The sequence below is a fragment of the Euwallacea fornicatus genome, chromosome 28 (assembly GCF_040115645.1).
Source record: "Euwallacea fornicatus isolate EFF26 chromosome 28, ASM4011564v1, whole genome shotgun sequence".
NCBI classification, from domain to species: Eukaryota; Metazoa; Arthropoda; class Insecta; order Coleoptera; family Curculionidae; genus Euwallacea; species Euwallacea fornicatus.
The window spans coordinates 2,121,312-2,136,933 of NC_089568.1; the positions used below are offsets into that span (position 1 = coordinate 2,121,312).

General features: G+C 33.4%; 1 protein-coding gene across 5 annotated transcripts; it reads left to right on the plus strand.

The window, feature by feature from the left end:
- The first annotated feature begins 3,492 nt into the window (after positions 1-3,492).
- BuGZ (Bub3 interacting GLEBS and Zinc finger domain protein) lies at positions 3,493-15,574 on the plus strand. 5 transcript variants are annotated; one of them, XM_066297411.1, is made up of 11 exons: positions 3,493-3,682; positions 3,811-4,019; positions 5,043-5,292; positions 5,490-5,629; positions 6,048-6,268; positions 6,519-6,672; positions 7,330-7,449; positions 8,397-8,525; positions 8,581-8,745; positions 10,177-12,191; positions 12,240-15,574. In XM_066297411.1, exons 1-8 carry the CDS (start codon positions 3,642-3,644, stop codon positions 8,441-8,443), a joined length of 1,182 nt encoding a protein of 393 aa, XP_066153508.1. In that variant the 5' UTR covers positions 3,493-3,641; the 3' UTR covers positions 8,444-8,525; positions 8,581-8,745; positions 10,177-12,191; positions 12,240-15,574. The 5 variants fall into 5 exon arrangements, with proteins under 5 accessions (XP_066153508.1, XP_066153506.1, XP_066153505.1 ...); XM_066297409.1 differs by having other exon boundaries at positions 8,422-8,525; XM_066297408.1 differs by having other exon boundaries at positions 8,422-8,745.
- Positions 15,575-15,622: the final 48 nt, after the last annotated feature.

Sequence of the window (15,622 nt, forward strand, 5' to 3'; positions counted from 1 at the left end):
GATGTTTATAATTCCGATCCAAAGATGAATCTTTCCCGGGTATTGCATACCAAATTCCTTCATCCAATACAGATTTTTACGTGCCCAGTATCGGTATGTTTGACCATAGAGCAAAAAGGTAGTTCGGTCTGAAAAAAATAGTTTTACTAGAAAACCCTCATCTCTATTACAATGTTTCATAATAGTCTTGCAGAATTAGATTCGTCTATCAAAGACATCTAACATCTCCTGGACCAGATATACATACTTTATACGGATTTCACTTTGCCTTTTTAAGCACTCGAAGGATGGTCAATGGCGTAAACTATTATTCAACGAGATTTGCCTTCAGCTAGAATGGGGATCTTCTTGAACTACAAGAAACGCGTTAAATGTCTTGGTTCGGAAATTGATTTTCTACCAGTTTTAGGTAGATGTTTAAAATGGCCGTTATCGCGAAACTTCTCAAATTTGCTAATTGTTAATTGAGAAGCGAATTCTCGGTTAGGATACTTAGCATTAAATAAATTACACACTTCTGGCTGTGTTCTTGCTCTATCTCCATAGCCAATCATCATTAAAATTTCAATTTGTTCAGTCTGTGTAATCTTCATTATTTGGATTAATTGTTTTAATATCATTATGAAAATGATAGTACTTTACTCGCAGTACATCAACTAATAAACGTGAAATTGGAATGCTGCTCTGTATTTGTTTTATAATTTTATAATATATTTTTAGGTATTTTTTTCTAAACCATAAAAACCCACAAAAACACAAATAGAATGTTTATACAATATTTTATCCATTTATTATAATGTCATAGAATTAAACAATTTTACTAAATAAATTGTTTCATTTAAATGTTGAGGAAGAAATAGTTGTACTGTTGCATAAGCGGTGAGGTGACTTTTTGAAAGGGATCTCGCACGATCTCTATTCGATTTAAAAAAAATTTCGATTACATCATTACCTCAACCTTGGTGACGTCACGTCTGTAAAATATTTACTAGAATGAGGCCTTTTAAAAATTAAAATAGATATGTTTTAGGATTTTAGATCTAATGGATTTATTCCATACATTTGTGCCATACCGTATACAACTGGAACAAAAGAACTATATTCCAGTCACGTGGCTTACTTTACATTTCATATCTTTAGGAAATTACTGAATTTCGTGCTTGTGCGAAATATACATATTATGCACATTTAAGAGTACCTTGGTGTTTGTTAATTTGCTTTCAATCAATTTCGCTCAATTATTATACCTGCCGCACATTGGTCAGCAATATTTTAACTATTCATATGTTGATTTTTACCCCCTTAGGCCCATCGTGAATTTTGACACTTCTATATTAAATGCACAAAAATCTTTCGGGAATGTTAATTTCCGTCTGTGTCAGTTTAAAAATAACGAAACTGCAGAATGTCGTATTTTCTCGTGCATTTCAAATGGGTCATTAAATCCCCTTTTATATTTTATGGTCGGTCTTGTGATGCGCATTTTTAGTCTCAGAAATATGATAAATTTGACATTCGATAAGACCTCCTTAAAGAACTCTTTTCTATAAAAATGATAGAACTCGCTTGAATGCATTATACAGGGTGTCTCCAGTTGATATGTACAAAAATCTGACTGAGGTCTGAGGTGCATTAAGACGTAGCGTTTCAGACATTTCATTGTCTTTCTCTTTTTCACTGCAGATCACTATTCCAAAGTCTCTCAGTTTATTATTATCCATACTTACACCTTAACGAATTTAATCTCCTTTACACGACAAATTTTTAAAGGGAAATGCTAGCGTCAAGGAACAACTCTGTGATTAATTGGAAATTTTAAGCCAGTTAGCTACTAATTCTGACTAACAAGGTATTTTAACTAGTCAAAACTTCAACTCTACTAACATATATTCAATCGTTTGTATGAAACTAAAGCTTGAACGAGATAATGCGTTGCCCAGTTAAGAAAAAATACAGTTGTAGGGGCTGAAACAAAGAACAAAAAGCATCCGAGGGGATAGTTAAAATCCACCCCTTGGGAAACACAATTTTCATTTAACGTAATTCGTCGAAAGAGTTTCCTCGAACCACTGTTCCAAACTTCACTATACAAATATGTTTTAATCATGACAAATGACATTTCGAAGTAAAATATATGTCTCAAGTTTGTTTAGCACCGTAGGGAAACTATTAATAAATAACTTTGTACTATGTTTTTAATTTATTTTTTATTTTTTACAGTTATAAAAAAATGTTTTGTGTAGTTTTTACAAAATAGTTATTTTAGAGATAGGTAGAACCCTATTAGTTAAACGTGAACTACTCTCGCAAATGAACCATTTGACTAAAATAGTTTTATAAAGGTTAGATGATCAGTTTTAAATTTCCCTAAATCTAGGGAAAAGCTGCAAAACTAAACAACACCGCAATGAAAGATGGGTGCCAAACTCTGTCAATGTGAAGTTTATTTCGTCTAAGCCTTTAAATAATAGAGATTCTCAAATGATCCAGTGTATTTTACATGTTGCATATGGACATCATATGTGTTTACTTATGGAGACGCCCCGTTTGAGCAGCTTCTAAGCACAAAATTAAAGAACAGTGTATCGTTGCCAGCGCATTCACCAATTCCTCACCAATCGCAAAAGTGTTGTTCACCATCAAGCCCAACCAGATTGATACTTCAGTATTGATTTATATTTGCATTGTAGCCGGGCAATCGGCCAGAACCACAGATCAATTTCTCATTGAATAGTTTACAATATGAACCAGTATTGACAGTGAGGCAGGATAACTTAAACGTTTTTATAGATATTCCATTTACATCTACTAACTCGCTTTTAATTGACTGCATACGTTATAAAATATTTGTCTTGGTTATCACAGAAAATGCAATCCCCCAGGGGCAACGGGGAGCTTAGAAATGCTATTCAACAACGTATCATGTAACGTTAATGGAGTCGCCAGATTATCAAGAAGATATTTCTGAGATTTTGCATGTGATAAATTTCCACTCGTTTACGTTTACACGTCGTAATTTATAACTTCCAGAATTTTGATGTTATAATATTCGTTTTTCTCGGCGTTTACTTTGAAATGCAATTTTCCAACTATGTATATATAGTGAATTCAATGATTGGGCATTTTGGTTCTTTTAAATTTGTTAATAGTGTTAGACTTCAACTTTATACGGAACTTATACGAAAAGTCAACTAAGGCGGCATGAACTTTTTAGGTCCAAAGCGCTAATAGTAATGCAATGCAACATTATTTAAGTACATAAATAATGATGTACAATTATTTAGAATTCATGAGAAGCGAAATGTGGAACTCTAGTTGTAAGAATAATTAAGACGTGAAAATGTTCTTGAACGTACAGAGCCACCTGTAGTTGGATAGTAAAAACACAACTACCTCTCTGTAGAATTCTATAGTAAAATCATTGTATTATTCATTGATTGGTCCCCAGTTGTTTAACCATCTGCGCAAGAACCAATAAACATGAAAGAAAAATGCAAGAACTTCCGCCATTTTGTAAAGTGAGACTGAAATCTTGTTGAAAACACCTTGAATAGTGTGTTTTGTGATAAATTTTAGTTTATATTGTAATAATAAGACCATTTCTGTGATCATCTAGTACATAGTTGTATTTTTTACTAAATATGGGTCGCAAGAAGAAGAAACAATCAAAGCCCTGGTGCTGGTATCCTTTTTAAAGTTGCCACAATCTCCAAGCTGTCCTCTGTTTCCACACCTTGTGGTGCTCTAATTTTAAACCTGTCCATACCCAGTGATATTTTTAGACCATATTACTTCCTGAACCAAATTTAGGTACTGTAATAGGGAATTTGAAGATGAGAAAATTCTCATACAACATCAAAAGGCTAAGCATTTCAAGTGCCATATATGCCACAAAAAACTGTACACAGGACCTGGTTTGTCAATACACTGTATGCAAGTCCACAAAGAAACCATTGACAAAGTCCCCAATTCATTGCCCAATAGGTCAAATGTAGATATAGAGATATACGGAATGGAGGGTAAGTCTATTAATAGCTAATAGTAAACCAACAGCTGCATGTATATTTTCATATTTTTGTGTTCAGTATAACCTTGCCAAAAGTTTTAAACAACTTTTTGCCACATATTAAAGCCGAACTAAGTAAATAGTGATCTAAATGATTGAATTATGTTTTATGACCCACAATTAATGTGTTTCTTTACAAGTAAGTAAATATTTCAACATTTAGCCTTACATTTACCTAATTCCGGTTATTTAATTGAAGTTAGGGCTGAGGAGTAGATCTCTGATGAATATTTGCGTAGCAAAATACATCTAAAATATTTTAGAAACACTTCAAAAATACTTTGAGCGACATTCAACCTGAACATGATATACTTCCGTGATCTGGCCCATATTTAAAGACCAAACTTGTTAAAATTCCATCAATTCTGCCAAGGACATGCAGTTTTGTTTAACTTAGAAATAAACATTTATCATTGATTTGTTGCTCCATTTTTACATTCTTATGAAAAGACTTACTTAACACATGAGTGTGGGCGAAAATCTCGGTATACTAAGGTACCTTGATGATGGACCATCAACTTTACTGCTTTTATTAAGATAATATTACATGAAAAATACAAAATTGGCCAGTGAAATTTTGCTACCAGAGCAAAGTTGTATAACTCTTAGTTTTAATCTCAAAATCTATAAAGCTACTGAAAATTGAATCTAAGAATTTCTCTGATTCCCAAGACTATTTGCCTGCAGTTGGCTTAACCAAAGAAACTTTTGAAGACTACAATCTCTATAGAAATGGTGCAAGAAACCGGTGACAAGCCTGTATTTCTGATTTAACAAGAACTTACCTTTAAGTAATACTTTGCAGATTTTGCCTTTGTATTTTGTATGTTCAGTATTATTTATAACTTGCTATTTTGACAAAATGACAGATTTGATTATACTTTTTACTTCAAATTTGGATACATATACATATCTTTTCAAATAACATGGTTGAATTCTTAACATACAATATAATTTTATTCTCTTTCTTTATTAGGTATACCTCCAGCAGACTTAAAAGATCATGAACGAAACAAACAAACAACTAGGGGTGATTCATCAGATGAAGATGAACCAGCAAATAAAAGGCCAAAGCCAGAAGGACTTCTTGGTAATGCTCCTCCAGGTATGCCTGGGGTAATGCCTCCAACCATGTTGCCAGGAATAATGCATCACCAACCAGGATTGCCTCCAGGGATGCAAATGTTACAGATGGGAATAGGAGGACCTCCATTTATGCACCCAGGGTAAGTGTATTAAATAGCAACATTTAACTTATGCATGTCCTTTTATTGATTAGCTCCCAGTAATAGTCATATTGTTTTTGTTTTATTTGAAAAAAAAATGTGTCTTCATTCACACTACACTGAAGAGACTGAGAATCTCTGAACGTTTTCAGTGCCAGGAAATTAAATTTCAAATGTTTTTAAAACTGTCTTCATAGAATGCCACCTCATATGCTGCCTCCGCATATGATGATGGCAGGCCAACCAGGCCCTCCAAAACCTCTGTTTCCCAGCGCAATTCCAACATCATCGCCAGGTGCAGCAGTTGTAGGTGCTGATTTTAAACCTATCTCTTCAGGTAGGCTTTTGAATTTTACCTTAATTTAAAAAGAAAGAAATTTTATTGTAAAATGAGATACTGCTGTAATTTAAGCTTAGTTTAAAACAAATTTTTATTCTTGATATTCAGTTATTGCATATGAGCGTTTTCCTTTATTCATTGCTAACAACCATTGATTGCATTCTTTTTTCGTTGATAGATATGTCATAGTACACATTTAGAGATTTTGATGACCAATAGCTTAGGGTTAAATTTAAATTGTCTTAAAGAGTTATTACTCTTTTATTTACTGGATGTTATGCCAGCAAGTCTTTGATAAGTCTAAATGAAGTATCTGGATGAATAAAAGTAAACGTCCTATATATTCTTATCTTTAAGTATTTATCAATTATTTAAGCTAATATTTATTGTATGGGTAACGGTTTTCTTATATTAGGTGCCACAATCAGTGCGCCGCCAACAACAAATACACCAGGCGGTAATGCGCCACCACCAAAAATAAACACAATAGCTGCCACAGGGGCATCAAGTAAAATCATACATCCCTTAGAAGACGTATCACTAGAAGAGATAAGGGGAAGGCATCCCAAGTACTCCAAAGGTTCCTGGCAAAAGAACGACGATAGGGCATCCAGTGCGAGTACAATAGTTTCTGAAGTAAGTAATTTAGAAGATAATATAATTTAATGCTAGATAAAGTGTTTCTGAAAATACTCTTTCCAATAATTTTTAGTTTTTAAGGGTGCATTTTCATGTATTGTAAAGTGCTACCGACAATATTTCTTTTAATACATCTCTACAACACTCAGTATTGTTTTCATAAATTTATTTCTAGCACTTACATTTTCTGTGTATTTTATTATCTATCTAAATAGATTATTCCATGAAATACACTTTTATATTTTAGATGTCGATTGCTGCCTCCGTCGCCCAAGCGGCAGCGACACAAGCTGCCGTTATACAAGCAAAGGCGCAAGAAGCTCAACATCAACACATGGCAATGATGGCAGGCAGAATGGCGGCAGCCGCTGCCCAGGCGGCTTATCCCGTACGAGTGTCAGGTTAGTGTTTCTTCCTACATTAAAAATAACTAAAAAACATTTGATAAGTTAGCGCCTTCATAAATAATAATAATCGATGTGAATGGGAATAAACGTTGGGTTTTCCATATCCCTTATTAGGGCGTACTAAGATCGATTTAATTTAGACTGTAAGCAATGGTAGAGTCATCTGGGATAAGCTTTGGTTTAGAGTTTTGTTAGTGTCGGGATTCAGGCGCATGTATTAACATGCTGTAATTGGAGCATGCCAAAATTGCTATTGCCGAACGCTTGTATTTAAATATCTTATCACGACACGTTGCATTGGTTTTCTTTAATACTTTGAAAGCTAGACTTGGAGGTTTTGGTGGCTTCTCTTCTGATACAATTCAGTGAAATTGTTAATTGAATAAGGGTAAGAGGCCTTATGTGAAGGTGAGATACCCAACTAAAGTTTTAATATTTCAGATTGGGGCAATTATTATAAAACGTTAACATGTTTTTGAGTGTAAAATATACCCGCGATTCTCACACGTACATAATACCCTAATATGATAAAGAAATCAAACGTGTTTTATATTTGATTAAGATTTTAAATTAAAGTGTTTAATTTACCGTTATCCGTCTTTAATATGCACAGAATGTAGTCCCTACGTAAAGGAGATAAATTGCTTTCAGGACCACCTATAGCAGTAGTTGCAGGCGCACCTGTGGTTGCAGGCCCCACAATGGGCATGTTACGAGGTCCTCTTATAGGGGGGCACCTGATGCGGCCGCCCCCCCTCGGTATGCCCCCAGGTAGGTAGAATAATGGGAACACTTTTTTAAATCCTTAAGGATCGGGTATCATTTAATTTTTGTCCGTACTAAAACCGTCATCAAAAATGTTTTATTTTTGTTTCATTTCTGGTTACCTTTTTTTCTTTTATGCGGGTTTTTAATATCTCCAAGTTAATTTCAGTCAAAGTTTGTCCTGTTTTATTATTATTTTTTTATATTTCGCCTTTAAATTTGGGACAGAAATCAAATGATTTCGACAAAGATACTGACTGAGACAAAGCTGAAAAGTATTAAAACTTGTAAGGACTGTTGGCTAAAAAAAAAATCATAGAATTTAAAGATGTTAAACATCAGTGAGGACCTGTTACAATTATTAAGTACTAAATGTATTCGTTTATTTGTCATTTATTTTTTTACACGATTAACACTGACAAGTTTCATAGAACGGTGGAAGAAAGGCAATTTTTCACCGTTCCGCCTTTAAAAACGTGTGTGATTTCGCTGTTATCCAGTTTAAATGTTGAGCTAAGCAATTGTGTGTCTAATCTAACCTTTTATTAGATTCCTAAGCCTGCGTAATTAATCTCAGGCTCAGTGAGCTCACTAAGGAAAGAACAGTATTATCAAAAATTAGGACCTTGAATTATTTTCTAATAATAAATTACTCCACTGAGGCTATATCTAGTTAATATACACATTCTTTCTAGTGGGTTTAGCCTTTAGTAAATTCAGATTAGAGCAGCAAACCTATATTTTATAGGAGAGTTTTGTTGTGCCTTCTTTTTGTGAGGCACGCTAACCTTAGTTTTATTTTTTCGATTACCCTGTTTGAGAATAACTCCTCACACACAAGTAGGGGTTAACTAACTTTAGGTTTAGGTAGATTACCTTTTTTGTACTTTTAAAACCGTTGATTTTCATCACTGCAAATTGACTTAACGCTAAATAAAGTTGATTTTAAGCAGATGACACTGTTTTTGTTCGCGTTAGTTTGCCATCCTCAACAACCTAGAAACAGATGCAAACGAGCGACAAAGCCAAACAGCTGCACAAATTCATCTTTGCTGCTTTTTTACAGACATATCAAGAATTAGGTGATAACATTTCGAGCTTTCTTTAGAATTTAGCTTTTTATTTCTCGTTCATTAGTGCAATAATCACATTCAGCTGGATATCATGAGGATGTTGCCGATCAAAGTACCTAAATTTTGCTAATTTCCACAAGTCAGAAAGTTCTTATTGACAGTAAAATTTAACTCGTGTACAGTGTACAGTGTTGTCACATATGGGCCGATTTTTGGACGACCTACGCAGGTACCGAAGTAATTCACGCACTCTTATGTGTTAGCATGCATTGCATTTATTCAACATTTACTATTTACTTAATGTCACTCGCTTAGTTTTGCCGTGGTCTGGTTGGTTTTTGTAATTTTATTTGATTGATGGTATTTATATTTGCATCCGTCGATTTGATTTTCCTACTGCGCGCAGTGATGCCTTAGGCAGCGATTTATTCATCTCCGGTTAAAGTTCCGTCCGCCCATTAAAACCATAATTTAAGTTTCAGTGTTAAAATTGCAAGTTGATGAGTAATAAAGGCGGTTAACTGGAGGTAGGTAAACTGGCCTTTAGTTGGGGAGTTTTAGATTTTGAGGAATGACTCACTAATCACCCGAAAACCTGTAGATGGTTTTTGAACATTGCCATCTTTGCCTTTGGGCTAATATGAAAAAATATTAACGTAAGTTAGTCAAAGAGGAATTATTTGTGTTTCTGGTTGTATTTATTTGCTTTAGTTCGGGTGGCGGTTCTTGGTAGCTCTATGTTATTTTTATTATTTTTTTTCACCCTGTGTTTATTTATTTATCATCGCTACCAGGTAAGTATCGTTCTAATGTCCGTATTCTCAGTGGGGGTTCTGTGTCGGGCAAAAATGGCAATATTCAAGAAAATTCTTAGTCTTGGCGATTTGCTCTCTACGACTAACTTGCAAATTGAAACAGTAGACTTACATGTATCATGATAACACTAAGTTCATCTGGTAAAGGGTGGATTTCTTCATATCATTGATTATTTATGGCCATGGAGTCGAGGGTTTGAGATTGATTTGAAGTATAACTTCTCAAATTACTTTTTATTATATATATATATATATATATATATATATATATATATATATATATATATATATATATATATATATATATATAATTCATATATTCCAGCATTATAACAATTGAATATTAATTATTTTTTTAATTTGGAAAAATACTAGTAATTATTAGAAAAAAGTTCCGAAAATTGAGGATATATCTATAATAAAGTATAAAATGGTTATACAACTGAGCCTTGTTGTCGAGGCATTTGAGTTTTGGCCGTTAAAAAATCCTCGTTTCGTAATTTGTCATTCTTCATTTCTCTGCTGGGTCCGTTTGAAACTTAATGTTCCTACTCGGGCCCATTTATTTTACAAACTCATATCTCTTCAACTCGGTATCAAACTCCGTCTGAAGAACTCCATTAATCCATATATATCTAACTGTCCTATCTTTATTAAAAAAAAAGGAAATAGAAGCTACTGCTATCATAAATTCCTATATTATACTCATAACCTCTCTCCGGCTGTTGTACATTTTAACCACTAGACAATATTTGGAGCATATCGCTATAGAAGGAGCGGAAATAATAATCATTTTACAACACATTCTACAAGACAAGCTAAGACGCCATTTTTTAAACTTTTAGGCATGATCCAAATGCCCCCCGGAATGATGTACGGAGCTGCGCCCATGTTTCCCGGTCCGATGATCATGCAGCCTCGCTTCAGATGATCTTCAGTGATGATCCTCTACCATCCGCAAGTTTAAATTTAAGTGGCACTATTTAATAAGTTATAGTTTTAAGTACGATTCCCAAATTCAATTTTTCGAATTTCCCTGGTTGTGGTCTTTTCCAGTTCAGTGTGATGAGATCTTGTCATTTTGAAAATTGCACTGTTGCAAAAAAATTTTACTTATTTTCGTTTAATCTAAAATAGTTTCTTTTTTGTTAACTATACTTGCGCGCGATTGTAAAAGGATCACGAGTGACAATTCAAAAAATTACCCTATTTTTTTAATTTTTCAAACTTTAATGCTTTATAAAGACTCGCAACAATAACATTAGACAATTATTACGATTATTAACATGAAGTCATAAGTGCACGTTCTTAGTGATGATAGTTCTACAAAAACTGATTTATTTTTTTTGTTTTTGACAGGTTTGCGAACTGTCAAACCAAGCGACGCTCGGTATGTAGTTTTTATTTTATTTTTTGTTCTTCCAAGTGATCTGGCATACACCATAAGGTTGGTCAAATTTTATTATTTTCCTAGAATTAAGAGTCATGATTTGAAATAATTCAGGGAGCACGATCATTACTTTGGTAGAGTTTGGGTTTTAACGCGTGAATTATTCATATTGCTTTTGTTTCTGTGGCTTTTAATTCGCCTTTTCAGGTATCAGTCATCAGATTTTCCGGTGCACTAAAGGAAAATATTAATCTATATATCGATGTTGGAGGACTCGTAAAATTTTCGTCGCTTTTTGTCAAAAAATTACTTTCTCTTCCATCGCCTTTTCAAACTTCGGAGTCTACTGGGACATTATTTAAGATTGCAAGTTAACAAATGTTTAATAAGGCACATATATTGACACTATCAGTTATTCCGATTTGCTTTCCTTCTGAATTGATTTCTCCTGGATTGCAATGGAAATTATAATCTCGTGAGGCCCAACATGTTATGATTAGTAATTAATAGTAAAATTAGGGAGATGATGGCCAGGAACAAAACTCGCATAAACTGAGGATTAGCAATAGGCACCAAGTACATTTTTGTATTGTAGAATCTGCAGAGAAAAATCAATATTCCACATATACTACCATATCGCAAACTAACTTATTAGTAAGTACAAAAGTTTTAATTCCTACAGGGTTTAGTTCCCCAGGGTATTACTGGCGTGGCCCTTAGGGGCGAGTGAAAGACAAGATCATTTCATCGGCACATACGTTATTAGACCTTACTTGAGCATGACAACCATGTCCCAATACTCTTTTAAAAATAGCTAAAAGTCTTTATATTTTACATTTTTCAACATCATCAACTTTTAATGCTAAAAAATCGGGTTCTTGTCTCATCACTTTTAAAAATGGCAACTACATATTTTCTGGACCAATGCATCCTAATTTTTGGTACTATGAAAATGCTAATAAATTTCTTTCAAGAGCGCAACAACAAATAAATTTCTTGTTTTTTTTTAAAGAATTTTAATACTTGAAACTAGAAACAAAAGCAGTTACTAATTATCTTTTGTTATATGTATGTATATGACACAAGACCCAAGGGATCAAAGAAAAAAAGAATCGTTAGAAATATTACAATGCATGACAGGCAGGCGGGCATCAACAGACCATACCAAATCGAACATAAGCATTTAATATTCAAAGTGCACATCGAGATCGAATACAGAAAAGTATTAGTTGTTTCGCTACAAAATTTATTGTCTTACTGAATATTCAAATCTTAAGATGCACCACTATGTCTACCACTTTTTTAATACTTGTTTCAAAGGATTGTATACGCCGTACTTTCTTTTTATTCCTATACATCCACATAGTGAATTGCTCGGTAAAATAAATTTAAATCTTCTTGCATTTAAAGGTCACAGAAACAAGTTAAATTGGCAATTTAATTATGTTTCCTTTTTGTATTTGCTGAAAAGTATTCACGTTTTATCGTACTTCATGGTTTTTTTGGATGTGCGTTTAGGGATGTAGATGATAATAAATAAGATAGAACAGTGGCAGCAGCATTATGGACATTGTGATTAAGTAAATTACGGTAAAAATTTTCTACCTTATAAACAACTTTGTGAAGATACAGATGGCGTCTCCACTGCAATCAATAAAGACACGGTCTGTGCTAAACGATTTAAAAGATTAAAATAATTTTGCTTTTATAGTGCCTACGATTGAAGGTCCATTGGTATTGCAAACATTTTTATATTCGCAGTTTCCTAAGTTTCAATAAATTTGTGTTTATAGGGTGTCCCAGAAAAACATAATAAAAAGGATTATTTTCACCAATTACTCAAGTGAATACAGGGCGATTTAGCTTAATTAAAGTAAATTTGAAAAAGAAAGTAAAAATAATTAATTGGTGTATTACACCTAAAAGATATATATGGTAAGTACGTTTTGTCCATACTTCTGGCACACGGCAAACATCGAAATGTGTGCTGGATATATAGGAAAATTAAAAATATAAATATAAAACTTTTAAAATAACAAGAAATTAAATTGTTTAGTACTGTAACTAAAAGATTCTACCAAACTTCGGGTGTTGATTTTACATTTAAAAAAAGTTCGAGTAAATATAGGTGATTTGTTGTCCAAAATACTCAGTGCAAGTGATAAATTATACACATACTTTAATTTTAGCAATGGCGACAAATGTGGAACGCCACTGCTCTTTTTTACAATAATACTTATTTTGTATTCTTAATTGCTTAATATGTCATAAAAATAGTATATTGCCCTATACAAACTCGCGTGAAACCTGTAATTAGTTAACAATGCCATGTTTATTTGATTTTTTATCAATGCGCAAAGTTTGATAGAGGATTATGTTTGCGTCCTAAATATCAGGAATAATATTAACGTTTCGGTTGGTAATTAAAGCCTAAAACCACATAACGCAATTAGATTTATTTGAAATGTTTTTTTTTTAAACTTTAACAAAATTTTACAGAATGAAGACTTGTCCAAATGGTGTTTTTCACTGTTCTGTCGAAGCGGTTATGTCCCAACATTAAAACATCCAAGTTAACAACGGGATTCACATAATATTCAGTCTGAACGTTTCTGGAGAGGAAAATGCCTTTTGAGATACAAAATTTCCTTTGGAAACATTCTGGTAGTTCCAATTAATTATATTCAGATATTTTATTAAAAACTGACAATGCTCTTCTAAATTGTTCCTTCTTTTATCCATTTAGTACTCATAAATTTAATGGCACAAAATTTGTTATCTGAGTTACTTAAAAAATATGTTTCGGTTTATGTAAAATTTTACGGTTACCAAAATGTCTAAGGGACAAGTAACTGATGATATTTATATGTGGGGTAATTTAAAAATGTTTTGATCCCTACTCCAAACTGTTCCCTAATCAGCAAGTTACTTTCGTATAAGTACCACATCATACTATACAACCTTAAGTATCATTTGAAAATTGATTTTGGTATATTATTATATCCAAACGTTGTTCATTGAAACTTTTCGGACATCCCTCATGTGTTCATGGTTGTAGTGAAATTTGAGGTGTTGAGGCGAGGAAGCAAATATTTTCCATAACTACTAAATAATGTTTTTAATATTAACCTCTGTAACGCCATATCATGACAATTATCAGATGGGTAAATATGTGAATCCCTACCCAGGTTTGTATAATTAATTTGTTATAAACAGGTAAGCTTTAAAACCGTCTGACTGCAATTTGGTCTGTTGCTTAAAGTCACTTTAATAAACGATTGTGTTCCACTAAAAATAACAAAAACCAATATAATTATATTGTCCATTCATTACGAGTTACTAGTAAGAAACTAGGTGTTGTTATTCCAATTGGAAGTAGTAATTTTTATCTCCGACGAAGGTAGGTTTCTTTATAAAGTTACGATATACACGGTTAGTAACGAGTTAGTTCATAATTCAAATATATTACAAACCTGAGACCGCCCATGCAATCCTTTTGAAATTAAGGTAAATCTTTTGAATTTCAACCGAGGTGTATGGTATTTTTAAGGCAAATTTTTTACTTGAGAAGTACTATCTGACTTACCAGGTTGACTTGTATATACCTTTATTTGACTTCACATTGTGACGTTCATTTGCACCGTTGTTTCTTTAGGCTCCGTCTGTCCAAAAGTTGAAAAAATAAGATAAAATAATTCGCGTATAAAAACAGTGAAGTCACATTTTTTCGTTAAAATAAATTGATGAGTTCATAAGAGAGTGACGTTTGGTAGCAGCTACGTCATATTTTATACGGGAATTTTTAAGGTTCTACTTAACTTCCATTTAAGGAGAACTGGTGCGTATGGCACTTAATATACTAAAATTAGCTCGCCTGAGAAATTTTAAAGTGGCGAACTTCACGTTTCTCTCATCCACTCTCCTCAGCTACCACTGGCAAATATTTCGTGTACATAAAACATAATATAAAAGCGAAGAAAAAACTCACTGTAGCCATAGTGAAATTTAAATTTGTATTGTCTGAAAAATTTGGTCTTCGTATTGATGAGGTCTATAGATAGAAAATTACTGAAATAATTTAATATTGCTACTTATTAGGTAAAAAACACTAAAAGTATATCGTCAAATGAATAAATAACATTTTTCCTCAATGTGAAAAATTTGCCTTCGTTGTACACAGGGGCTGGTAGATAAATACTAAAAGGACAGCAGGCGATACCCGTCACAGCCTTATCGCTGTTGGATTGGGGCTACCCCCTGTATTTCGTTACTTTGCGATACTCTAGTTAGAACTACTAGCACTCCCTTAAAAATATGACATTTCACCCAACTTTCTCTCTGTCTAGTCTTAAGAAGCACGCGTCAACCATAATACTATTCCATACGATGTGAACACTACTTACTTCATGACTGTCATTCGCCTCTCATGAAACGCCGTTATCGTGAAGTTAACTTAATACAGGTGATTCTCGTCACAGCTTAGCTGTTGGGTCCTCAGTCCCCTGCTACTGACTTGGCTTGACCTCACAGGCGATTGTGATTGGTTGGTTGCAAATTCCAGCAATGACAATCACAGGCTTCGAAGGCCTGTTGGCAGGGGAGTCACCAGGTCTAATCCGAATGTATTTAATTTATTTATTAGTTGTGTATTAAGAAAGGCTTCGTATTTATGAGAAATGTTGTCTTCGCGTAGGGCTTTGTGGGGGTGTTATTAGATTTGGATTGGTGTCGAGTGACTTCCCACCCCTGTAAAACACTGCTATTGATGTATTTATTTCTGTTTAAAGGTAGATTTAAAATGATAAGTGTAATGTGAATTTTTTTGGGTTAATATAATTGTTTAATGAAACAAAGGAGTATTTTTAACTCAGCCATACCTATACAAAGCTAGATCGACTTTC

What these genes read in the sequence shown, in the direction of transcription:
- BuGZ (XM_066297408.1), top strand. Translation starts at nt 3,642, where the DNA reads ATGGGTCGCAAGAAGAAGAAACAATCAAAGCCCTGGTGCTG. An exon ending in CCTCCATTTATGCACCCAGG is followed by an intron (nt 5,293 to 5,489) that starts GTAAGTGTATTA and finishes CTGTCTTCATAG; the next exon opens with AATGCCACCTCATATGCTGC. An exon ending in CCCCCTCGGTATGCCCCCAG is followed by an intron (nt 7,450 to 8,421) that starts GTAGGTAGAATA and finishes TGTTCGCGTTAG; the next exon opens with TTTGCCATCCTCAACAACCT.